This window comes from Eurosta solidaginis, chromosome 3 (genome assembly GCF_040869045.1).
Source record: "Eurosta solidaginis isolate ZX-2024a chromosome 3, ASM4086904v1, whole genome shotgun sequence".
NCBI lineage: Eukaryota > Metazoa > Arthropoda > Insecta > Diptera > Tephritidae > Eurosta > Eurosta solidaginis.
This window is the reverse complement of record NC_090321.1, coordinates 214,311,178-214,337,216: the sequence shown is the minus strand read 5'-3', so window position 1 is coordinate 214,337,216 and position 26,039 is coordinate 214,311,178. Positions and strand designations below refer to the sequence as shown.

The 26,039-nt window shown below is 35.9% G+C and overlaps 1 protein-coding gene across 3 annotated transcripts in view; it reads left to right on the top strand.

Annotated features, from left to right (window-relative positions):
- The window catches only part of Khc-73 (Kinesin heavy chain 73), a 166,058-nt gene that overhangs the window by 100,332 nt on the left and 39,687 nt on the right, over positions 1 to 26,039 (top strand). For all 3 annotated transcript variants that reach the window (XM_067775025.1, XM_067775024.1, XM_067775026.1), the window contains 5 exons: positions 18,812 to 18,899; positions 22,290 to 22,453; positions 22,508 to 23,024; positions 24,906 to 25,497; positions 25,562 to 25,984. In XM_067775025.1, coding sequence (XP_067631126.1) covers positions 18,812 to 18,899; positions 22,290 to 22,453; positions 22,508 to 23,024; positions 24,906 to 25,497; positions 25,562 to 25,984 — 1,784 coding nt within the window. The remainder of the gene's footprint in view (positions 1 to 18,811; positions 18,900 to 22,289; positions 22,454 to 22,507; positions 23,025 to 24,905; positions 25,498 to 25,561; positions 25,985 to 26,039) is intronic.

Here is a 26,039-nt window from a genome sequence, read left to right as displayed (position 1 = left end):
AGGTGCGAGGACATACGTTATAGAATAACTCCGTCCTCTTGGCAAATACTAGCAGTTTTCTAGGATCGAGCATATTTGCTGCCTCGAGATCCAGCAATTCTGCCGCCCTTAATAGCTGGAGCCTTGACCTGGTGAGCGTAGGACATGAACACAAAACGTGCTCAACCGTTTCTTCCTGCAGCTCATACTTCCTACACTTGCTGTTACTGACGAGGCCTAACTTATAAGCATGTGACGTCAGAAGACAGTGTACAGTCAGTATGCCCATCATGAGCCTTGAGCCTTCTCTCATCAGAGAAGGCAGCCACTTTGTGAGTCTAATATCGTAGGCTTTGCACATGATTTTAGAAATTTTGCAGCCCCGCGCTTTTGTGCACGCCTGTCCTGCTTGATGGATCTTATGCAACTCCTGTCTTCTCTTGATTTCTCCCAAACTAATTGGGACGTCTATCGTCGACTCAGCGAGTATTGCACCCTCCTTTGCCAACTCATCGGCCTTTTCGTTACCCTCTATCTCTTTATGACCGGGAACCCAGTAAAGATGTATGGTCCGGCCTGAGCCAAGTTTTTCCAATGCTTCTTTGCATCCCCCATTTAAAGTGTAAAATTTTTTTTATGGAACAAAATCTGAAACACCTATTGGAAAAAAACATTTTTAAAAATTAAAGCGAGTTTCGAGAGACCTACTACTTGCGCTTTGTTAGACTTAAATTGATTGGGCTACAAAACTGTATAACCAAAAAACACTCAGAAACAAAGTTTGAAATTTTCTAGAACTTCGATTTTTTTCGAAACCGGTTTTTGAAATTCGTTTGCGTGGTTTACAAAATTTATGGAAGTTTCTTCTTATAATATCGAAAGAAAAAAAATTTTACAATTTGACAAAGTGTAAAAAAAAATCTAAAAAATTCCGGCAATTCTAAATAACAAGGTCGAATTTCTGTAAAATTTTCTCGAGTTTACGCAAACGTTCTTGAAATTGGGTTGCGTAGTTTTAGCTAAAAGGTTCATAGAAGTTCTTCTCAAAATATCGAAAATAAAAAAGGATTTAACTGTCGAAATTGGTTGAAAATTCCCACTGCTACTTTTCTGCTCGCTGCTGTATGTACCATATTGAACCAATTTTTCGTCATCATTTGTCAAACTTGACTTTGAGACACTCTATATAAGCGCTGAGCCATCTTCAGTGTGTTTACGAAAAAATTATACTGAAGATGGTCCAATGTTGGAACTTTTTTGTGGGTTTGACAACCAAAGGATTGTTTATCAGAGCGGCCGAGAGAAAAGAAGAGATGGAGTTAAAACTTATGACTGATGACATCAACACAGCAAAATAAGGTCGACTGTTAAGCAATGCAAATTGTGTTGCATGTAACTAAGCGTTTTACAAATTTAAGTTAACATGATTGAATGCAATAAGCTTCATTTAAGACGGAATTTTTTTTTGTGGGCATGTAAGACTATATGCGTAGGTATAATATTAATCAATCCTTAATTTTTTGTGATGTTAGTAATTGTTATAAAGTCGCACTGTTTTTTGTGTTTTTTCTTATCAAGAATTTGTGTGCCTTTCTAATAAAGCCAACTCCCATTTGGTTTATAACAGGTGTTTAGCCCATACTTAACTTGGTTTAATATAACAGTACATACATTGAGGTTCATACGTTTTTATGTATCTATGACCGCATATGTATATATGTAAACAATTTAAAAGAAAATTTGGGATTATTAAACTTATTGGGAAAACACATTTCTTTATTCACAATCTGTAACTCAATATTACACACAAAATGCTTAGATATCCCTAACCAGACCTAAGATAATTCTTATATTCAAATTTTGTTTAATCCATTTTTCAAGGCTTGACTTAAAAGTGAAATCCTTCCACATTAACTAAGTATTCAAGCAGAATCCAGATTAAAATCATAACGTATTCGAGGTATTGTAAATCCTCAAGGGATTAACAACATTGAGAATGGGCATAATCAAAACACGAAACGCAATAGTGAAATGATGACAAAAGCAAACATGTCAAAGTGATTTGTGTCAATATGCAAAGGTCAATATGCAAGCGAGTAGTTAAAATTAATTCATATTTAATAAATAAAGGACAACTCACAGTGAGAAGGTCAGAAGTAACTAAAAGGGTGCAATTGAAACACTAAAGCTAGAAGTTAGTTACGTTTGGAAAGAAACAAAATAAACAGCCAAAAAAATATTGAATTTCTGCAAAAATGTTATTAATTGTGTTTTTAAATTTCATTTGAAAAATTTTCAAATAGAGGTCCAGTCTTTTGATTTATGTGTACAAACTTCAAGTGACAGATGTATTGCGTTTAAAAATTTCCTATCTCTATATGTCGAAACATATAATCCAGAAAAACGAGAAGTTTCCAACTTAAGCTCCTCGTCACTGGTTCAAATACTCCCCATATAACTTAAGCATGACTGAAGGATCAACTGTCCTTTCTTGACCACAGAAATTGTTGCTCCTTTTTATACCATTCAAAATATTGGCAAATGCAGTGATGTGCCGGCTTATATTCCTTCTCATGCCGATAGCTTCCATCGAGATAATAGTCTCGTTTAACTGGACCAAGTAAGGCTCAGTTTAAAGATGAATACTTTTTTAATACAATTTTTAGTCTTATTTTATTATAAAATGTATTGTCCCAGATTTTTGAAGAACCTTGTTAAGCCTTTTATATCAAAGGTGGCGTCAGATTCAAATAGGATTCAAGATATCTATTTATATTGAATATATGGAGTGTTTGCATTTGCTACTCCGGAGCAGTAGTACCAACGAAAAATATGCTATGCTCTGTACAAGAACAGAGCATAGAGCAGAGCTGTAGCATAAGAAAGTGATAGCATTTCTTATGTTCTGCTACGAGCTACGTCGTGTTTTTGAGCGGAGCAAATACCAGAATAGAAACTTCAAATGAAATGCTATTTGTAGTGGAGCGGGAGCAAAAAAAAAATGTTATGTTTTTCGCTCTGTTAGGCATTGGTATGTAGAACTTTGTGTTTTCTCTTTCTCTTCTTGCTGTGAGCTCTGCTCAGCTGAGTATAAAAACACATCGATCAATGAAAACGAGTGAATGATTTACTTGCAATGAATTCTACTCATGCAACTGAAATTCATTGGTAAATTAATCATTACCATAAGATTAATTTTTGTTCATTTTATCACACTACAAGTCAAAATCGTACACCCTAAGCTTTGTAGTAGCTGTTTACATAGTACAAGTGTTCATTACAGTTGTTCACACCCGCGCCGCTTTGTATTTTTATTACATTTACTGTGCAGCCACTAATGTGGTCAATTATCACACTTTGCAGTCGTTCAATTTTTGTATGGGGTGCGTGGGGTAGCTAGCACACATGAGTGTGGGATACTTCTAGACATCGTTGCTATCCCCACAACTGTAAATGTGTTCAGCTGTTCAAATCAATATCAGCATTTTCTCAAAGAGCAAGGTGTCACATTCATTCAGCCACTGTTATACGATTAAGGTTTTTAAATAGCAATACACACACACAAGCATACTCGTATATCCCGTTTAATGCTCTAAAATTCACAGCTTTGTTATCCGTTAGAAATTAAAGAATGTAACGTGATGGAGGGGGAGGTAGGACCGTATGCGAATTTAGCATTAAATACGAACGGTTTTTGGTACATGTTTTTGTTTTTTTTGTTTTTTTTGTTTTTTTTTTTATTTTTTTATGTACATTTTATTCATATTTCAATTTCAAGGTTCCCTCGTTGTGCTAATGCCGCAAATACGATAACAAGTTGACAAATATAAATAAAATACACACACATATTCGTGTTATCGTGGTAAATTTACTGCGAAAATGAACATGCCAAATACCCAGTTGCCTAGTTGGCACCAGTGTTGCCTGGTTAGCCTTTTCGAGGCTAGATTTAGCCTTTTTTTTTGCCTTTAGCCTCGAAATTTTCTGTTTAGCTTCGTGGCTTTTTTCTAGCCTTTTTTACTCCGAATGTATTTTTAAAAATTTCTAAAATAAAATAATTTCAATAGTTCCTGTGAACACCTAATACCTAATAATATGAGTTCTCTACAAAAGATTAATTCTTTTTCTGCTGAAAATTCGTTGAAAATTTCTTACTTTGAAAAAGAGAAGTATAGTTATTCTTCAGGTCAAATAGCATTAATAGAGCTGCAGTGGCAAAAACTTATAACTATACAATGGAAAGATGTACACTTCACCATGGAAATTTGGGCGGAAGTCCGAGAACATAAAAATGCATTAAACGAACCTCCTTTTTTAGAACTTGTAGAATTCATATTTAGTTTTTTAGTATTACCACTCAGTAACGCGGAGGTTGAAAGAGTTTTTAGTGGCATGAAAATTCTGAAAACCAAATTCAGGAACAAATTAAAAATTTAAATGCTTAATGCGCTGCTTAATATTAGATGCTCGTTAAAACGCTTATCTAAATGATGTAATGACTTTGAAATTACCGATGATCTCATATCTATGATAATAGCCAAACTTTATACCCAGACATAAGCTCTTCTGATTCTTCAGATGGGGAATATTTTATATAAATAATTAGTTGGTAATATTTTTTTTATGTATATACACATATGCAATCATTTAAAGTAATTCCATGTGCTAGTCAAAGAAAATGTGCCTGATATGTTTTGAAACAGGAAGTTATGCTTAAGTTATGTTTATAAGTTTTTATTTACAAATGTTTAACTAAAATATAAAAAAAATTTTATGAATTAACCAAAAAATGTCTGGCCTTTTTTTAGCTTCTTTTTTTCTAAATTTAGCCTTTTCTAACCTTTTTTTTTTTGCCAATCTAGCTTCTTTTTTTTGCATCACCTGGTAACACTGGTTGGCACTGATGACCTGGTACGAAACATTCATTCTCTCAATTCGTTTCCAGGAATGGGTCTTAAAGTTCATTCGATTGTAAACAAAAGTTCATTCGTTTCCAAGAATGGGTCTTGAAGATCAGATGGCTATAGAGTTGTCTAAAATAAGCCAAAAAAAACTCCAAGAAATCCGTTCGGTTTCATTATTTTCAGATAAATCAACAAATAAGCTGATAAAAACTTATTAAAATTTATAAAAAAGGGAAAGTTTTGTAGAAATATTTTGTGGTAGATAAGTGAAAAAATATGAAATAATATATTTCGATTGCGTTGCTTTGCTTTGTTGCTCTGGCACCGCCATAAGATAACAATGGACGGCTAGCCCGTTTTTTCACTTTGATGCGACCAAAACGTTTATGTACATACATATGTATAACCACATACAAAAAAACGCATCAAATTTATAAGAAATTATGAAATTAGATCACTTGGTGAAGTATCTGCCTTGTCGTCCGCAAAAGGCTGTTAATTAAACATGTTGCGTTAACCTATACGTATACCTAAATTTATCTCAGCTGTCAAAAATAGAATGTCGCAACGCTCCACAAAAACATGGCCTTTATGAATCCATTTACATCAATGCGAAGACTAAGAAGCTGACTTTTTCACCAATCGAAAGTTGCTACCAAAAACCCCTTCGATGAAAGGTGTTGTCACTGATAAATTTTCCACGGGTGAAAAAGAGTTATTTTTTTCTTCGGATTTGTAATCCTGACAAAAATTCGAGTTTTTTGATATTCCATTTGACAATCTTGAGTAAATTTTCGGTGAAAATCATAAATTAAACCTTTACCATCTAAAATACCCCAAAGTTTTTCCGAAATGCTCAAATTTGATTTTGAGCATGATGGCATCTATGGCCAATGTTATAAAAAGTGCACATTTTCACGTCCTCTCAGAGAGCGAGAAGTTTCATATCAGGTCATCAGTGCTAGTTGGCTTCAGCGAGCTGGTGTAAGCTTGCACTTGTTCAAAGACGAGAAAGCCCGGACGGCCGTATAGGCGAGGAATGGCGAATCGAGGGACAGATAAACAGACATAATGTGAGACAAATATATGCGTAGCTAATCAGCTAGTTGCATATAATAAACAGCTATTACATGGGAATCTCGAACTGCATTGAACAACGAATTTTACGACGAGCAATTGCAATGAAATAATCAGCTGGTTATCTTTAAATTTTTGTTTTTCTTGCTGCTTTTTATGACACTCACTGTATTTACCATTCTTTCTGAAGTATTTCTAAAATTCAATATGTCCCATATGGTATACGGTGAGCGGATTACAGCAATAAAATCTGCTCGTACATGGTGACTGATGAGCATTGATAAGTTAGTTAAGGTGGCTCCTATCTAGTGAGGCGTACTAAGAAAGATAAACACAGAGTTTAGTCAAAGCTTACCACTATTAAGGTCACCTTTAAGTAGATATTATCCTTAGTTCTAATCATATTACCGCTACCGCAGTAGTGTGGCGGTACCGTGCTCGCCTACCACATAACAGGTCTTTATTTCAAGACCCGGTAAAAGTAACATCAAAATCTTAAGAAAAACTTTTTTCAATTGCGAAAAAATATTTATGAGCGGCAGTGGCTTGGAACACACTCCGAGTGGGTTTCTGTCACGAAAAGCTTATCAACGAAGTTTCATCTACTTGCCGATGCCGTTAGAGATCTCAGAACTCGTTGTAAATCTCCTCGGAGGTACATAGCTCCTTGTATTTATTGGTCTATCTAATGATTTTCATTGGGGCTCATAATGTCCAAGTCTAAGTAGTCTGATATTGTTGAAAAAATATCGACCTTTTCTCGATAAATAACGATATCTTGGCGAATTTATTGATTTTTTTATCGAAAAATACCCGATTTTCTATAGAAATAATATAATGCCGATTTGTTATCTAAAAGTTATCGACTTATAGAAAAGTTAGCTATTTAATAAAGAAAAAGCACGATATTTTTCGATAAAAATCGATAGTTTTTATATAAGTCGGTAATTTTTTGATCAAAAGTCGATATTTTTTCGATAACAAATCGATAGATTTTCGATAACAAATCGATGTTTTTTCGAAGCAAATCGATCCATTTTCGGAACAGACAGCACGTCGATAATTCAGCCATAATATACCGATAAGTACAACTACCGAAGTTTTTATCAATAACAAGCCGAAAAATCCTCGATAACAAACCAATAACGTGGCGATAACAATCCGATATTTATAACAGCCCGATAACTTTTCTTATTCATAAACTCATAAATTCCAAAATAATCCCGAAATTATCCATAATTAGTTGCTAACATAATTCCGAAACTATCTCGAAATGGTTTCGGAATTATCCTTCCGTTTAAACGGTTAAGGTCGTCCAACAAAGCGCGCCAGTCGCTTCATCGCTTTACTAAGTGGCGCCAATTGGTTACACCAAGGGAATTTAAATCGTTTTCCACCTGAACCTTCCAGCGGAGTGGGTGCTGCGCTATTTCTCTGCTTCCTTAGGCGGGTTCGCATAAAAAAATTTCTTAGCCGGAGCGTAATCTAAATCAATAATAATCCCGAAATTGTCTCAAGATAGTCCCGGAATGATCCCAGGATTACTACAAAAAGTCTCGAAATGATCCCCAAACAGTCCTTCAGCGATTTCAAAAGGGTCCTTTAAATAGTTCCTGCATGACCCTTAAAATAAACTATCGGGCGTAATGTGATTTTTCTATTGTAAATTATGAGTAATAACAGTTTGTGGTTATTATTTAAAATAATGTTTAGTTTACATTATGTTTATTTCAAAATAACTAAACGATCGGAGTTGCAAACAAATAAAATAATTAAAAAAAAAAAATTTAGTTAAACGGTTTTATTGAAAACAATACTTACATGAAGTAATAATAATATTAAAAGCTAGAAAATAATTAGGTAGGTCCTAGGTACTAGTCATCACACTCCTCATCAACCTAGGGCGTTGATCAGACAATTAAATAAAAGCGTTGGACGCGTGAAATTTCTAAAAATATGGGGCGTAGCATAACCTTATTAAGGTTCAGTTGGTCTTATATATGACTATTATCGGATTTTTTTTTTATTATTACATTGTCATCGGGTTCTGAACTATATTCCAAGTTCAAGCTTGTAGCTTATCGGGAAGTTACTTAAATTTCAATTACAAAATTCGTGCCGGCCAACCAGGCAGCCAGCGTCAAGTCAAGCTAAATAAAACTGTTTTAAAAACACTTGAAAATAAAATTTGATCACCGAAAAAGCTCTCTTTTGTTCTTAGATACCGGTTGTTATACGTGATTCTTGAACCATAACATAATTCGAACTGATGCTTACTTAAGAAATTTCATTACAGAAATGAGTGTCGGTTTCAATCAATCCGAGAAAAGACACTCGAAACCGACAAATTTTCTTAACAATTCCTTGTTTCCAGGCAAATATGTAGCGACTGAACATTATACTTAGAGGCATTTCCTTGATAAGAATCGAAAACCAGCGGCATGCGTTAAAATCTGGTATCCTATCAGCACATTAATACACAGAAGGCCTTCTACCATAATGGGTCAGAACTAAGTCCTTCCTTACCACTAACTGAATGAAGATGGTACTTAAGTATAAACTTAAGAGATCTCATGATACATTTTAGGAAGAACGCCATTAAAACCTGGCGCTACTTCAGAAGAAACCCTGTATTCAATTGCACTATTTGTTTCAAGCACGGACTGTACATCATTCAAATTCAATGGCGTTGTGAATTCGCCTCAGCGTGCATTTGTTGTTGTTTGTTTTCGGTTGTAGCGCAATATAACAGCATTGAGTTCAACTTCTGCAATTGTTTCGGTTTATGTAAATATTCAAATATCATGCATGTATGCGTGGTGCATTTGTATGTATGTATGTGACATTTGACCTTCACCCTATTGTAATAACCAACTACAAAGCCAATAAATCACTTTTATTTTGGTTCAACCATATTTTTGACTGCAATCGAATTTCAATTGGGTATATACAAATATCAAGGCACATAATTGTGTATATTAGACAGTTTCGTCAAAACATAATTAATTTTACTTCCACGTACACCCAAAACCTTTGTTAGAGCCAAATAGCTACAAAATAACAAATTGTACCCCAGCTGTACTTGTACACAGGGTATTATAACTTTGATTGGGTAACGGTTGGTGGTACAGGTATAAAGAAATCGAGAAAGATATAGACTTCCATATATCGAAATCATCAGTACCGAAAAAAATTTGATTGAGCTATGTCCGTCCGTCTGTCCGTTAACACGATAACTTGAGTAAATATTGAGATATCTACACCAAATTTGGTACACGAGCTTATCTGGACACAGAATAGATTGGTATTAAAAATTAGCGAAATCGGATGATAACCACGCCCACTTTTTATATATATAACATTTTGGAAAACACAAAAAAACTGATTATTTAGTAAATAATACACCTAGAATGTTGAAATTTGACGTGTGGACTGATATTTAGACTCTTGATAAAAATTTGAAAAAAAAAAATTTAAATGGGCGTGGCACCGTCCACTTGTGATAAAATTAATTTTACAAATATTAATCATAAATCAAAAACTGTTAAACCTATCGTAACAAAATTCGGCAGAGAGGTTGCCTTTACTATAAGGAATGCTTTGAAGAAAAATTAACGAAATCGGTTAAGGACCACGCCCACTTTTATATAAAAGATTTTTAAAAGGGTCGTGGATGAACAAAATAAGCTACATCTTTGCAAAAAGAGCTTTATATCAATGGTATTTCATTTCCCAAGTGGATTTATAACAATAAGTAGGAAAACTTCAAATGTTAAAAAATGGGCGTGGCACCGCTCCTTTTATAACTAAGCAATTGTCTGTGTTTCGGGAGCCATAACTCGAAGAAAAATTAGTTAAGAATAGAACCATATATATATATATATATATATGTATTATTGCGCAGCATTGTACACTATTAAGCACACAAAACAAACAACAACAGCATTTCAAGTGTACAGCTGGGTATGTAATGTTCGGTTTCACCCGAACTTAGACTTCCTTACTTGTTTTATATTTTTTTACCTAATTCGATTTATTTGTTGTTGGGAGCCCGACGGAGCAAATTGAGTCTCAGAACAAGCAAAAGTGTTATTTTAAAATTACTTAAATTCCTATAGAAAATTGAAAAATGCCATACGGACTCTCATATTACTAATTAATTAAGAGCTATTTGCCTTGTGGCAATTTCAGACAGAGGCTTAATGAAATAATTGGTCAGGTTTTCTACATTAAAGCCCTTATTGAACTCAATCTTCTATACTAATTCTTAATTATCTCATTTATGCTTTATTAAATGCCTAATGGAGTGAGAAATCTAGTCGGTTTTGCTCGGTGTTTCGGATTCTATTGTCCATAATGAAATGAAGTGTCAGGTGTTCTCATCTGTGTTCTGACAAGTTCGACATGCATATTTTAGAGGGTTGTCTATCATACATAACTGCCTCTGAATTCTACTACGATCGGAGTTACGATACCTTTAGAAATATAATAATTATATAAGCCACCAGCATTTTTACACAAAAAGATAAACGTAACGTAAAAGAATATAGAAACAATTTTGCAGAAACTAATTTTTTTGAGAAAATTTGTACGAAAAATGAAGCAATAAAAATTCATTACTTTTGTAATATGTACAAGTAAATACTGGCAAATAGAGCTGACGAAAAAGTGAGGTTATGTGGTTGGTTATTGCAATATCCAATTTCCATGTAATAAATGACAATCAAAAATAAATTATTTTCAATACATTAATGAAATAAAAACTTATCATACAAATTTAGTTTTTAGTTTTTTGCAGCAAAAGAAAATATGTATTTTTTTAAAAAAAATAGGCACATATTTGGTTAGGAGCAACACCTATGAACAGTTGCGCATGCATTTTATTTTGATTGTCTTTAAAGTTAAAGAGGAGGGGCTGTTATCCGTATTAATAATTTTTTGAAATAGACATAATATTTCTTTGGGGCTGCGATAGATTTTCGTTAATAAAGCAAAACGCCCCGTGTGAAAAGGAAAAATTAATTATTTCATTTAACGAAATTGTGATTCCATTAAGTGTGTGTGTGTGTGTGAAATCGGTATTAGCCGATACCCATAAGCTTTTATGAAAGTAAAAGAGGTGAGGAATTTTTTTCGAAATGATCTAATGTAATATGCATCGACTAGTATATATAGCTTATTACAGTTCTTTTATGTTAAATCATGTTACTTATCGTTTGTCTACTTTTTGCTTGTTACTTATTTAGTTAGAAATAAAACGTGCTCAGCCCAAATGTGTTAAACTTACTAGAGTTGTTAGATAAGTCAGGAACGCTTTTGTTGAGATCAATTTTTTCAATAAAAAAGCCTCGCCACTATTTTTTTTACTTTAAAAACATTAAGAAGGGATGCTTAAAATAAAATTACGAGACTCAAACATTTGCAACCTGATTTGATCTTGCCTTTACTAAGTATGTACTGCAGCCAACAGAAAAACAACAGCGGGAATTTAAAAAAAATCTTCAATTAAATTTGCCTTTTATTACTTATTTTCAATTTTTTTGAAACAGATCTTTCCATGAATTATTTAACTGAAACTATGCAAGCCAATCTCACAAACGTTTCTCGAAAAAATTCGAGAAAGTTTTACGAAAATTTCGAAATTTTAATGTGGAGGTCTCTGAATTTTTTTTTGAGTATGCAATTTGTAGGTCAATCCATTTTATTCTAACAAGTCATGATAGTGGCGGATATTTCAGAATTTCATATTGATATGTGATACTTGATATAACATTCGCCTCAGTAATAGATAATGGAAATGGATCAAATATCATATGGATCAATTCAAAGGAGTATGAGAAACGTTCTTCTAATTGTGATTACCACAAAGCAAGAAGTTCCACATAAGACCGAGACACAATCAACTTTTTCATATGGATGCGTTTAACGCAATCTTATGTATAATGAGTAGATTGCAGTTCTATGTATGGAGAACGGCGGATCGAACCACACTTGCGTCATCTGACATAAAAAGTTGGCAATCTTCAAAAATCAATGCCGGCCTCCGTGGTGTGATTGTAGCGTGCTCCGCCTAGCACCCCGAAGATCCTGGGTTGACGCCTCGGGAAAAGCAACATCAAAATTTTAGAAACAAGGTTTTTTTAATTATAAGAAAATTTGTCTAAGCGGGGTCGCCCCTCGGCAGTGTTTGGCTAGCCCGCCGAGAGTATTTCTGCCATGAAAAGCTCTCTGTGAAAACGGCATAAAACAAGTAGGTCCCGTCCCGCCAGTTTGTAGGAAAAATTAAAAAAGGAGCACGGTGCAAATTGCAAGAGATGCTCGTCCTAAGATCTCTTAGGAGGTTATCGCGCCTTACATTTATTTTTTAATCTTCAACTTTTACTACATGTAGAGCCTAAGAAGAAGAATTCGACTTTATATTTCCAAACTTAACATCTTGCGTGATTGTGGCGATGTTACTGTCATGCGTATAACGCATATATATGAAAAACTTCATTTCACAGATACATCTCGTTCACTTATCAAACAACCCTCGTTTTTATTAAAAGTACTGCTCACACTATAAACAGAATACATATGGGGACATAGTTTTATTGTATTTCGCCTTAAAAGCTCGTCACATAAGCAGTTTTTCATATAGATAAGTTTAACACAATCTTATGCAAAATGAGTAGATTGCACGTATTTTTATGGGGAACGGCAGATCGAGCGACAATAGCGCCATCTGATATGGAAAAGTAGCCATCTTCCAACTTTTGTGGCAAGCTAAGCATAAGAAGTAGAATTTGACATTTGATTTGGCTTAGGGTGCTTTCACGATTTGCAAGTGAAATTATATTACCCACTTGCTCGTACTTTTGTAAAATGTTTCACAGTTAAAAACTGCAATTTAGCAAACGAATAGAACAAAAAATATGTTACCCCGTATTTTTCTTGTATAGTGAGAATGTTTGTAACAGTGCCTTGCGAAATTTTGTATGTGAATGGGTAAGGTGAAATAAGTTTCAACCGCTAAGTCCTTTATATTTACAAACGCAACATCTTGGTTGATTGTGCCGTTGTGACTCTCATGCACAAGCTTGTGGCAAACTCATCTACATATGTATATGAAAAATTTCATTGTGCCGCGGCCTTAAGTTAAGCTGCACATTGAACTTCAGTTTTTTTTTTTTTTGTGTTTGTTGTTATATAAGTATATGTATAATATATATGTATGTATGCACGTTTTTGCTAAAGCGCGAATAAAATTTTATTACCTACATAGTATTAAATTGACTAATATTTATATTTATCACATTATATGCGCTTATGTTTCATTTACTTAAGTGAATAACAAAATTAATCAAAAGCATGCGAGAGAAATCTAATTTTGTAAATTTTTATTATTTTTGCCCTTCATTGAAGTTGGCCTTAAAAAGTTGTTTCCTTTTTATTGCAAAAAAATAAGTAGGCATAAATTTGTGTGAGGCAGGGAAATTTAAATCCATACAAAACTGTATATGGGGAAATCCGCCAAACTTTGGTTTTTTTGGAAAAAAAAATTTTTTTTTTGAAACATGGTATCACGCAAATATCTTTTTGTTAGGAATATTGAGGGGTAAATTAGACCTATAGTTCATCGCCGTTACTCGTCTTACATAAGGCCTCAAAAAGATATAGTCAAAAGATCGAGCAAAATATATATAAATTGAGGTCGTAATGTTAAATATACATTTATTTCAACACTTCTGTACCGATTATATCGAAATTGTAACAAAATATCGAGATATATTCAGCTGTTAGCTATGTAAAATTTTTTTCATACACGAGGCCCGGTTTTGTAGATATCTGTAAAAATATAAAACCGAATAACCGCCAAATATTTTTTACTGCAAAGCTTGCAACACATTTATTTTAACACCTTTCTACCGATTCTTTTGAAACTTTAAAAACATATAGATATGTGAACGAAGTATGTTTAGGTAAAAATGTTTTAATACCCGAGATCCGGTTTTGGAGATATTGATAAAAATATAAACCCGAAAACCTTAAATTTGTTTACTTATTTCAACACTTCTTAACCGATTGGGGTATATTTAGGTAAAATTTTGTTGATACCCGAAACCCGGTTTTAGAGATATCGGCAAAAATATGAAACCGGGTAACCGTCAAATATTTCATACACGTTTGTTAATTTTTTCTCTACACCACAGTAGTATACCATCAATTGCCTCATCTTGGAATATTCACGCAAGGAAAGTTATTGATGTTTGTAGATGGGGCAAATATACGAAATTTTCGCCAAAAAATGGCAATCGTCAAAAAGTGTAGAAAAAAATTTTATTTTTTTTTTTTAATTTTTGTACCAAATTTGTGTTTATTTTCATTTACTTTTAAATAAAGACTGGTTTAAAAAAAAAATACAAAAAAAAATTGTCTGCACTTTTTGACGATTGCCATTTTTTGGCGAAAATTTCGTATATTTGCCCCATCTACAAACATCAATAACTTTCCTTGCGTGAATATTCCAAGATGAGGCAATTGATGGTATACTACTGTGGTGTAGAAAAAAAATTAACAAACGGGTATGAAGTGATAAAAGTAAAATTGTAGCGAAAAACCATGCTCCTGAAAAAAATTTACGCAACCAAGTGCTTCCACTTTTCTGCCTCTACCTTGAAAACTGAAAGGGGCACATCGAATTTGAAACCCCACGTATTTTTAGTCCCTGATAGGCTATTATCGTGCATAATCCAAATTTCAATACTCAATTGCCTCAAAAAGCTATAAGCAAAAAACTGTCAATATTGAAAATGACAAAAAAAAGTATCGCTAGTTTGATTGATGATAGTTTTGAGTATTGGAGGGGCACATCAATTTTGCTCATACTTTTAGAATCTCCGTCTCAACCGTCTCTAAAACAACATTCAGTTTGAATTCCATAGCGTTTCAGCGATGCCTCAAAATTTTATCGAAAAAATTCAAAAAGAAAAAATCAAGGGTATCGCTTGAAAAAGTGTAAAAATCGACGTTTTTTACGTTTCGAAGTTCTGCAAAAACTTACTATCAACTTTCTTGATTTTTAAAATCATCAGATCGGATAGTCAAAAGGTCAAACTTAATGCCCTTGTACTTTTTTCTGGCCTTAAGTTTTTTGCCCGTGTGTAAAACCCGAGTATCCAAAAAAGTTAAAATTTTTGGGATTTGCCCATGTACATAAATGATTAGTTAAATGAAGCATGAATTTGGGTAGAACGAAAAATCGGAAGCAAATTAAAGAAACACCGGAAAGTTTTGGCTTATGGTTTTTTTTTTCCAATAAGAAGAAGACATACCAAATAATTCAATTAAAAGTGAACACATTGTGCCATTCAGTTAAGGTGGAGATGGAGGGGTGGGGGTTGCGCATGCACATCACCTAATATGGAGCTAAGTGACACCTTTTTCCAAGCATAAGAGATTGACGGGTTTCGATAAAATTTTGAGTTGGATGGTACTGTATTATATGCTCTTGGACCATTTTGGGCCTACTTCCGCATTCCGTGAACATTTCGATACGATATCGGAACCGATTCGGAACAATTTCTAGGCCTCTTCCGGTCTATTTTTAATATCATTTCGGCAAAACTTCATTTCAAGACTATTTGGGGACAGTTACAGGATGACTTTATTTCGACACTGTTTCGAGACAATTTAAGGACCACTTTTGGATTATTTTAGTTATTGTTATTGCGCGAAACTGTATGAAAATTTCTATAATGCGAATATTTAGAGACCTAAACCTATACTTTGTTAGACTAAAATTGATAGCGCTACATACTCAAAAAGATTAAAGGACCCCAAATAAAAAATTCTAAGTTTTCGCAAAGTTTTCTCGAATGTTCCAATTTAAAAATAAATTCAAATTTAATCGACGTAATTTTTTAAATTTGCTATCTTTCGGTTCGCTGCTGTATTATTTAGGGCGGTCCTTATTAATTAATCCCGGTTTTTTAAGTCTCACCCTTTCAAACTTTATCGTCGTTACGTCAAAAATATTACATACGAATTTTGATCCCATCTAGAATCATCATGTCGCACAGGGGTTAATTTAAATTCACTTTTTTTTTTTAAACACAAAATCGATACTGCTATAGTTCACGAGTAGTGTGGCCAGTGTTGGATCTAGGATTGTACTTCCGGGGAGGGTTTTTATTTCAATATTTTATGTCGTATATTTGATTGTAACATAATGTAGGCAGGGTGCATTTATTTTGATTTTTACCGATGGCCAAAAAGGCAAAACGTTCTCCAGAAAAAAATTTCGATTATACAACAAGTAGGGAAGTCTAAGTTGGGGTGAAACCGAACCTTACATACCCAGCTGTACACTTGAAATGCTGGAAATGCTGATATTGTTGTTTTTTTTTTTTTTTTGTGCTTAATAGTGTTACCAGGCTGCGCAATAATACATATACATATGGTTCTATTCTGAACTAATTTTTCTTCGAGTAATGGCTCCCGAAACATAGAAAATTGCTTAGTCATAAAAGGGGCGGTGCCACTCCCATTTTTTAAAATTTGAAGTTTTTCCTCTTTATTGTTATAAATCCACTTGGGAAATGAAATACCATTGATATAAAGCTATTTTTTTGCAAAGATATAGCTTATTTTCTTCGTCCACGACCCTTTTAAAAATCTTTTATATAAAAGTGGGCATGGTCCTTGACCGATTTCGTTAATTTTTCTTCAAAACATTCCTTATAGTAAAGTCAACCTCTCTGCCGAATTTTGTTACGATAGGTTTAACGATTTTCGATTTATGATTAATAATATTTGTAAAATTGAGTTTAACACAAGTGGGCGGTGCCACGCCCATTTTAAAACATTTTTTCCAAATTTTTATCAAGAGTCTCAATATCAGTCCACACGTAAAATTTCGACATATCACCCCTCCTCTCTTATCAAATATCAACAGAAATCAGCTGTTCTATTAACTTACAGCTTGCGCTGCCGTCTAGCGTATAATAGCAACTGCCGTCAATCAATTAAAACTTACAGCTTGCGCTGCCATCTAGCTACAATAGCAAATGCCGGTAATGCAGTGCAAATATTCACAATAGTGCCATAGTACAAATAGATTTCTTTGTGCGCTCACAATCGTTTATTTTTTAAATGGTTTTATTTAGCTTGACTTGACAGGCAGGCCGCATGCACGGCCGTTGTGAACGAATTTTGTAATTGAAATTTAAGTAACTTCCCGATAAGCTACAAGCTTGAAACTTGGAATATAGTTGAGAACCCGATGAAAATGCAAGAATAAGAAAAAAATCGCCGCTAGGTGGCGCAAAAATTGAGATATTCACATAAATCGTATATGTGGTCCGATTTGGCTCATATTTGGAACACATAATACATACATGAATAGAAAGCGACTTATGATGTCCGATTTGGCTCATATTTGGAACAAATATTACTTACTGTCCCGTAGAAGTGACATCAAAATATTTTGGAGTTGGAGGGGGGACAAGCATACGTGGCGTAGAATCGAGTAAAGGTTTTGGAAGGATTGTGTATTGAGGACTTAGATTGTAACAAATACAGGAAATAGTCCTTGTAATAATGAGTCACTAAATGAACTAAATAGAATGAGAAATAATAGGCAATTAAATAAAAGCGTTGGACGCGTCAAATTTCTATTGATAGTCATATATAAAACCAACTGAACCTTAATCAGGTTATGCTATGCCTTACATTTTTAGAAATTTCACGTGCCCAACGCTTTTATTTAATTGTCTGACCAACGCCATTATTATTACTTCATGTAAGTATTGTTTTCAATAAAACCGTTTAACTTAAACATTTTTTTTTTTAATTATTTTTAACAAATTATTTTAGTAAAATGTAGCTAAACAAAAGCACTACGACAAAAATCGTTACAACCAAAACTTTATTTATAGATTTGGATTCCAAATAAGAGCGAAAAAGGGACCCGTACATAAAAACAGCAATTAGAAATAATATATATGATTATCGAGTTTGAGTATTAATAAGCAAAAAATTAAATTTTGATTTTTTGAGTCTTCAAAGAGAAATAATTACTTTGGCCCTTGTGCACACCCTTTAATCGTCTCCAATCGGAACCAAAATTGGTATGTGATGTCTTTGACTTTGGTATAACCATTTGAAGAGATGAGAGTGAAAAAGTTACATTTTCTATGAATAACAACCACCCTAATGTACATGTTATAAACACAGCAACAATTTTTTGTTGTACTCAAGAATGCATTGAATGATAATGGAGTTGGATCCATAACAGCATAGTTCAAAACAAATTTATTTATCAAATTCCATGAACTTTCTATTTAATGAAGAGGAGAGGCTAAAACTTTTTGTTGCTAATAAGAAGAAGAAATATTAACATAAACATTCTTAATTCATTGTACAAAGTAAATACTTAGCTACTCCTTCTACAACTTTTTCATCTCCTATGTTTAAAAATGCCACCCTCAAAAGCTTAAATACAGACATATGAAATACATATATTTGAATACAAAGTTTGTACAAGTTTTACTTACCCAAATATTTAGTTCGTTTTCCACAAGTACTTAAAATTTTTAATAAATAATGAATGTACATAGGTTTTTGCACATACAATTTTTCGAGTGCTCCTTCTGAGAACTTAATTTTTTTATTTAGGATGCATTATTTGTGAGATTTAATTATCCTGTTTACTTATTTAATAATTTAATAATTTTTCGAAATACCCAAATACATACACAGTCACCCACGTATTTACATCCCAATGACTCATCTTCATAGTCATCGTCAATTTAAAGACAAAATACATAAACCCTGTAATTATTAACATATATTTCCTTTTATTATTACAGAAATCGAGCTGGGCACAAAATGCATCGTAGAAATGGAAAAACAGCAGACTATTCTGCAAAATCCGCCATCGTTGGACAAACTAGAAAGGTAAGTAAGACAAGTCCCCACATCTATTGCAGATACGTTCATTCATGTGCACAGTCATACTCATAGCTGCCCTATAGGAAATTTCATTCATTAACTTCACTTCAAAGGCTGGTAAGAGCTCTCATGTATCCCTAAGAACAATAGACAAATCAGTATCTCTTCGATCTGATTCATCTATATATTCGAAAGAGGACTGCCAACCAAAACGGGTCTTCATTCGAATGTAAGCCAAATAGGTGGGTCCTTAGAACACGAAAAATTTGCTCTGGGTGTCTTTCGAAACAGAACTGTTTAGCAATGTCTTGAATGATGTTTGGCCAGTTGCCAAAAGTTAGAACAATAAGGCCCACTTGCAGAACTGTAAGTCAACTTTTTGACTCAGATTTAACTTGACATGAGAGGTTAAACTCAAACATTTTTGAGACACTTTTTTAATCAACTCTCAGCTAAGTGGGCCTATTAGTCTTAGGTTATCGAAGGAGTCTTCAGAGTCGAGGGGGCTTCTGGATTAACGAAACGGCCATTTATGGATCACATTCAAGAGAAGATTATGGAGACGCACCCCACAAGGGGCGGTATGTCTCATCCACATTGGGCAAGTAGAGCTTCTGCTCAGATAACGTGGCAAAACTGGTTACGGATAAATTTTTGTACACACAAAGCGATGTTCTGATAGGGTGTAATATCTCGGAATTAAACTTAACAGCAAACTTTCTTGGAAACCCCGTATTGAGAATAGAGATAGAAAGACCTGGATTGACAAGAGGTGGGGGCCACCCGACAAGGGTCGTGCAACGGCTTTCCCGGATGATAGTCCACTCAGTCGATCTGCTCTATGGGGCAGTTTAATGCATGGTCTAGTTGAATGCAGTGGTTACGGCGGACTTTACCAAAATGTTGGTGTCCGTCCTGCAGAGAGATGTGATTAGTAACAGCGGCGTTCTTTGAACAAAGCCCACCCTGAGTCTGAATGCTATTGTTGACAAGACGATGAAGCTCCGGGTGTTGATCAGGCTTCGTGAAATGGGCGATGGGCTCTCTGACTTCCGGTACTCCTTTATATTTACCAACGCTGACTTTGTTTCATACATAACAGGCTGCCGGAACAGCCTCCTTTGCGGGAATCAATAGTTCCAACCCCTAGAAGATCGAAAGGCTGAAGCCATCCAACTTGGGTAGTGGACGACGGTTGAAGTTGGAAGAGAAAAATAGTGGCGTAATTTCCTGTCAGGAGCTTCATGAAAGCTTCAAGCTCAAACTGTCCGTTCACTGTAGCGCCTTCCAAGTGGAACTCAGGACAGGATGAGGTGGATGCGCTTCGATGTAAAACTACTACGGTTAGAGACTAAAACATCTAATCGGACAGCTAAGCAGCTTTGAGCTCAATATGGCGCGATCGAGGGTGGAATCGAAGCGCCTGACCTCATTGCTTATTGCCTCGAACTATTCCAAAATTAGGATCATCTGCTTTCCAAGGTATTGTAAAATCCCTGGACATTATCAAGATATCTTTACCCGAACGGTTATAATGAAATGGGCTATACGGAAGTCAGGGTACCGCTGGCCGTCTGTAGACTGCACAAATAGGTATCGAGTCAACTAAGCATCTTTCTGACCGGTAGTTGATAGCTGGAGGTCCACAAAAGTCAAAGTTCGTTGGAAAATTGCTGTTACATGAGTTTGTTTAAGGCTGTTATGTTTGTATTTGGCTTGTATCTTGTGCTGTTAGATGAGTTTGTTTAAGACCGTTATGTTTGTATTTAGCTTGTATCTTGAGGGTGTGGTAGTACAGCTTAGGTTCTTCGATTGCGTTAGTGTTCACATAACAATGACATTGGAAGATAATTCTTTAAATAACTGCACTTTGATATCCAGCTATAATACAGTTATTTCACATTTTGCCGGTTTTTAATTTTGCGCTTGAGATGATGCCTCATTTCGTACCTGGGAATCGGCTATAGTTCTATCAGGTGTCGATTTGAGTGCTTTGAGCCTTGACAGGCGGCCAATTTGCTTTTTAGGTATATCCATATGCTCTTAAAGTCTCAACATGATAACGAGACTCATTCGAGATCGCTGTTTTGATATACCTGTAACTTCGTCCTATTTTCGTTTTCCTTCTAAGTTGATGAAAACAAACCCCCACATTACTTGAAGATCTCTGGAACAGGTATGATTGCGTCTCTGGCAGTTAGACTCTGTGCGATAGTTTCCCCTAGGTTAGGTTAAGAGGACGTGCGTGAGTGATACCCCCACTTCCACTCGGACACATTTTTGTCCATTATGAGTGCCCTCAGTAAGTACATGATGGCGGCAAATTCGTTTAGCCCTCTGATGAACCCAAGAAGAAGCGAGACGTCCACCTTCCCATCCCCTGCAAGGCTGTCGAAGAAGCGTGAGCCCAGAAATCTGAGCCTTCTTCTTTGAACGTCGGGCATCGGCAGAGAAAGTGCTTCCTCCTCATCCTGACAGCTTCTGAAGAGGGAGCTTGTTGGTATTCGCCACTGTCGGAGCATTGGTGCGATAGCACAATGACCTGTGGTGACACCCGTAAGTACCCTTGCCGCAGATTTGTTCAGTTTGAGAAGGGAGCATATCCAAGCATGTCCATAAGGACCTTGAGACTTCGCAGTCAACCCTATAGGTCCGTTGCCCTGTTCTCATATTCGTCGATTCTCCCTATGAGGCAACTCAGCGGCGGTCGGACGGAGCTGTCCACCTCACTTATGTCTAAGTCGGAACGTTTCCTAGCCGTCTCATCCGCGAGTTCATTCCCTTAAATGCCGCTTATTTCCCCCTAACTGCCTTGGAAAATAAACAGTCTGTACAAAAATCATGTTTTTCCCCTAATATGTCGATTTGGCCATTTGTCCCCGATGACTTTCTCATCTTCTCTAGACGCAAAAGGTAACATTCAGAAAATCCCTTTTTTTTAACTTCAGAATTAATTGCCATTTTGTTTTGTAGATTTTCCAATAGGGTGAATAATTGATGTATATTGAAAGGAAAAATACACTGAAGATGACACAACCGGTCTCTCTTCAAACCAACTTTGACAAAAGATGGAAAATCGTTTCAATGTGCATCACCAACTACTACCTTTCGTTTTTCTCCCCAATTGTGATCAAACAACTTCGTGACATTGCAAGCATTTTTTATTCCTAAGCTTAATTTTTGCCTACAGGGTATCTTCCCACTTCATTAATCTTCCTACTAAAAATCTAGTAGTTATTCAGTTGAGTACGTGCACATTTGCATAACTAAGCCCATTTGACTATTGATTTTGATTCATGACTGAATGTTGCTGCTTACTGATTCACCAAAAGGCTCCTTTTTCTTTTTTCTTTCAATATAATTTAATACTAATATCTTTTATTTCTCTTTTTACAGGAAACCTCCAAAGACATTTGCATTCGATCATTGTTTTTACTCGTTAAATACCGAAGATCCGAATTTCGCCTCACAAGAATCCGTATTCGATTCTTTGGGACGTGACATACTCGACAATGCATTCCAAGGTTATAATGCCTGCATATTTGCCTACGGTCAAACAGGTGAGTACAACAGGCGCACACACACAAACACACTTTATTTTTTTGCATCTTCAGGTTCCGGCAAATCATACACAATGATGGGTTCACTTGAATCCAAAGGCATCATACCACGCCTTTGTGATGAGCTCTTTTCTGCCATTGCCACAAAAACTACACAAGATCTTCTATATAAAGTCGAAGTCTCATATATGGAAATTTATAATGAAAAAGTGCACGATCTACTCGATCCCAAACCAAACAAACAATCGTTGAAGGTGCGCGAACATAATGTGTTGGGTCCATATGTGGATGGTTTGTCACAGCTGGCGGTATCCTCATACAAAGATATTGACAATTTAATGACAGAGGGCAATAAGTCACGTACTGTTGCTGCTACAAATATGAATGCGGAATCATCACGTTCGCATGCCGTCTTTTCGGTTGTCCTAACACAAATACTAACAGATCAAGCGACTGGTGTGAGTGGTGAAAAGGTGTCGCGGATGTCATTGGTGGATTTGGCTGGTTCGGAGCGTGCTGTTAAGACTGGTGCTGTGGGTGATCGATTGAAGGAGGGATCAAATATTAATAAGTGAGTGAATGGTATTTATATGTTACTATTGCCCCTAATATTACCTTCGTGACAGGATAGAAAATTTTTTTCCGCCAGTGTCCAAAATATTCAAAATAATCACATTTATATTGAAACTTAACTTCTTTGAAAACTTAACTCGTAGATAGCTTTTTTCATAGAAAGCAAATAGGATGCCTTTTCGAGGAAATGGACTACGTATTCGCACTTATATTCAAAGTGGACGAAGGTGAGAGAAGGCCGGGGAAGAGTAAGAGGATGTGGTAGAAGGAGAGCGAAAAGGGGACCAAGAGAAGAAGGAAGTTCCTCACGTAAGAAGGGGGTTGGATGGCCTAGATGGTTTCACGTGTCATATCAAATCGTTCCCGTTGAGCTGGTATCCTAGTGGTGCTATTTTCTGGAACGTAACGGATCAAATTCTGCCACAGGATCATTAACTAATACAATTTTCCAAAACCTTGGGTGAATCTACTTATCGCTACAAGAAGAATAAGAAGAATGAAAGGGAAGATATGCAGAAATGAGATCCAGAGGGAAGAGAGGAAATGATAGAGTGATAGAAATTGATTAGAGGAAGTGGTGATAAAAGGTGAGAGGAAGAGGTAGAATTGGTTGAGGTTTAAGAAGAGAGGACTGAGAGAAAATGAGAATTGAGCTAAAGAAATGTTGACCTTTTTTTCAAAATTGTGGAGGGTGACTAAAGCTAGGGGTACAACGTGTGCCACGAAACTCTGACGTGGCTCTCCAAGGATAGCGCTACCGACTAGGACACGCATCCTCTTTATGAAATAGTAGTCAGGCCGACATAATTTTGTGTAGTAATGGCCCAGTAGAATTAACTGTACACAAGTAGATCGGTAAAGGGTTTGGTACCGTGCAACGAACAATTCTAATTCAACCCAGCATGAGCTCTTAGGCATTTATTTCAGTGCTGAATGATTGTGGCTAAATATTCTATCCAAGTCCATTGCCAGTTTTCCCGATCAGTTTCTTCCAAATTAGAGGTTTGTTGAATGGGAGTTCAATATTTTTGCTTTGAGCTCAACTGTGCTGCGGTTAAGAGAGGTATGGGTATGCCAAGCAAATGATATATCTCATCTGAGTACTGCGACGAAGTGAGGTATTTTTGTAACTGTCACGCGGCTCTGTAGGCATGCCTGGATACTTGTGAGTAAGATGTGGCTATATGTAGGTCTTCGGCCTTCCTTGAATTACGTGCAGTCTGTTCTGAAAAAGATGGTGAACCTTGCAATAGGCAGGCTGATCTTGAACCTGCAGGTTCAGAAACACAATCCTCAAAAAACTCTCCCAAGGTGTAGCGTATTTTTGCTGATATGGGCAGTCCTTCGCCGGATATAAATCCGATGCGCTCCGATATCGACACTTTATGGCATCATAACAATTGCGACGGAAGAGATTTTTTTACTCCCCGAACCTTCGGGTCGGTGGATTTCAGCCGCCTTTTACAACAGGCATGTCTGAGGTTTAGCCTAAGACCCGTAATCCGAAGGGGTATTTATAAAAACCTGTTGAACTTTACCGCTACAGCAATAACCTTTTGGACTTAGATAGGGATAGGGATAAGGATATGGATAGGGACAGAGATAGGGTTATGAATGTGGATTGGGATAGGGATAGGAGTAACGATAGGTACATATATGGGCAGTCCCTCGCCGGATATGAATCCGGTTCGCTCCGAGGTCGGCACTTTGTGGAACTAGCCTCTTACAACAGACATGTCTACTAAGATTTAGGGGATAGGAATAAGGAGAACTGATATAATGATGAAATGATGAGATAATGTGACCGAGAGCGAAAGGCAGAATTGTTTAGTTAGAGTCGAGCATTTCCTTTAGTACAAATGATTCTTTTTTTTTTCAGATCCCTCACCACATTGGGTTTGGTCATTTCAAAGCTCGCCGATCAATCGAACGGCAAAAAGAGTACCAATGACAAATTCGTACCATATCGCGACTCCGTGCTGACTTGGCTGTTAAAAGACAATTTGGGTGGCAACTCTAAAACGGTAATGGTTGCGACAATATCGCCATCAGCCGATAATTACGAAGAAACACTCTCCACGCTTCGCTATGCCGACCGCGCCAAACGTATTGTCAATCATGCTGTCGTCAATGAAGATCCGAATGCGCGACTCATACGCGAGCTACGATTGGAAGTGGAAGCATTACGTAATATGTTGAAGCATGCTACAGGATCGCCAGTGGGTGATGTGCAACGCGTCGATATACACGACAAACTGGCTGAAAGTGAAAATCTAATGAAACAAATCTCACAAACATGGGAAGAAAAATTAGTGAAGACCGAACGCATACAAAACGAAAGACAGCAAGCGCTCGAGAAGATGGGCATTAGCGTGCAAGCGAGTGGCATTAAAGTGGAGAAGAATAAATATTATTTAGTAAACTTAAACGCTGATCCGTCCCTGAATGAATTGTTGGTTTATTATTTGAAGGTGAGTGGTTTTGACAATTATTTTGTTTTAGTAGGTATTTTAAACTTCACGTTTTCATTTGCAGGAGCGCACACTAATTGGCGGTCATAGCAATAATGGTCAACAACCTGACATTCAATTATCCGGCCTTGGTATACAACCTGAACATTGTGTTATTGTCATCGAAGATGGTGGTCTCTTTATGGAACCCATACAGGGTGCACGTTGTTTTGTAAATGGTTCGGCTGTTGTGGACAAAACTCCGCTACATAATGGTGATCGTATTTTATGGGGCAATCATCATTTCTTCCGTGTTAATTGCCCGAAAAGTGCTAATGCCAATATGATCTCGGAGCCGCAGACGCCAGCGCAATTGATAGATTATAATTTTGCACGCGATGAAATTATGCAAAATGAACTAAGTAATGATCCCATACAAACGGCTATTGCACGGCTAGAAAGGCAACATGAGGAAGATAAGCAAGTGGCTTTGGAAAAACAGAGACAGGTTAGTCGTGAAACGTAATAGGCTCAATTTTGGCTTAATTAATATTTGCTTTTCA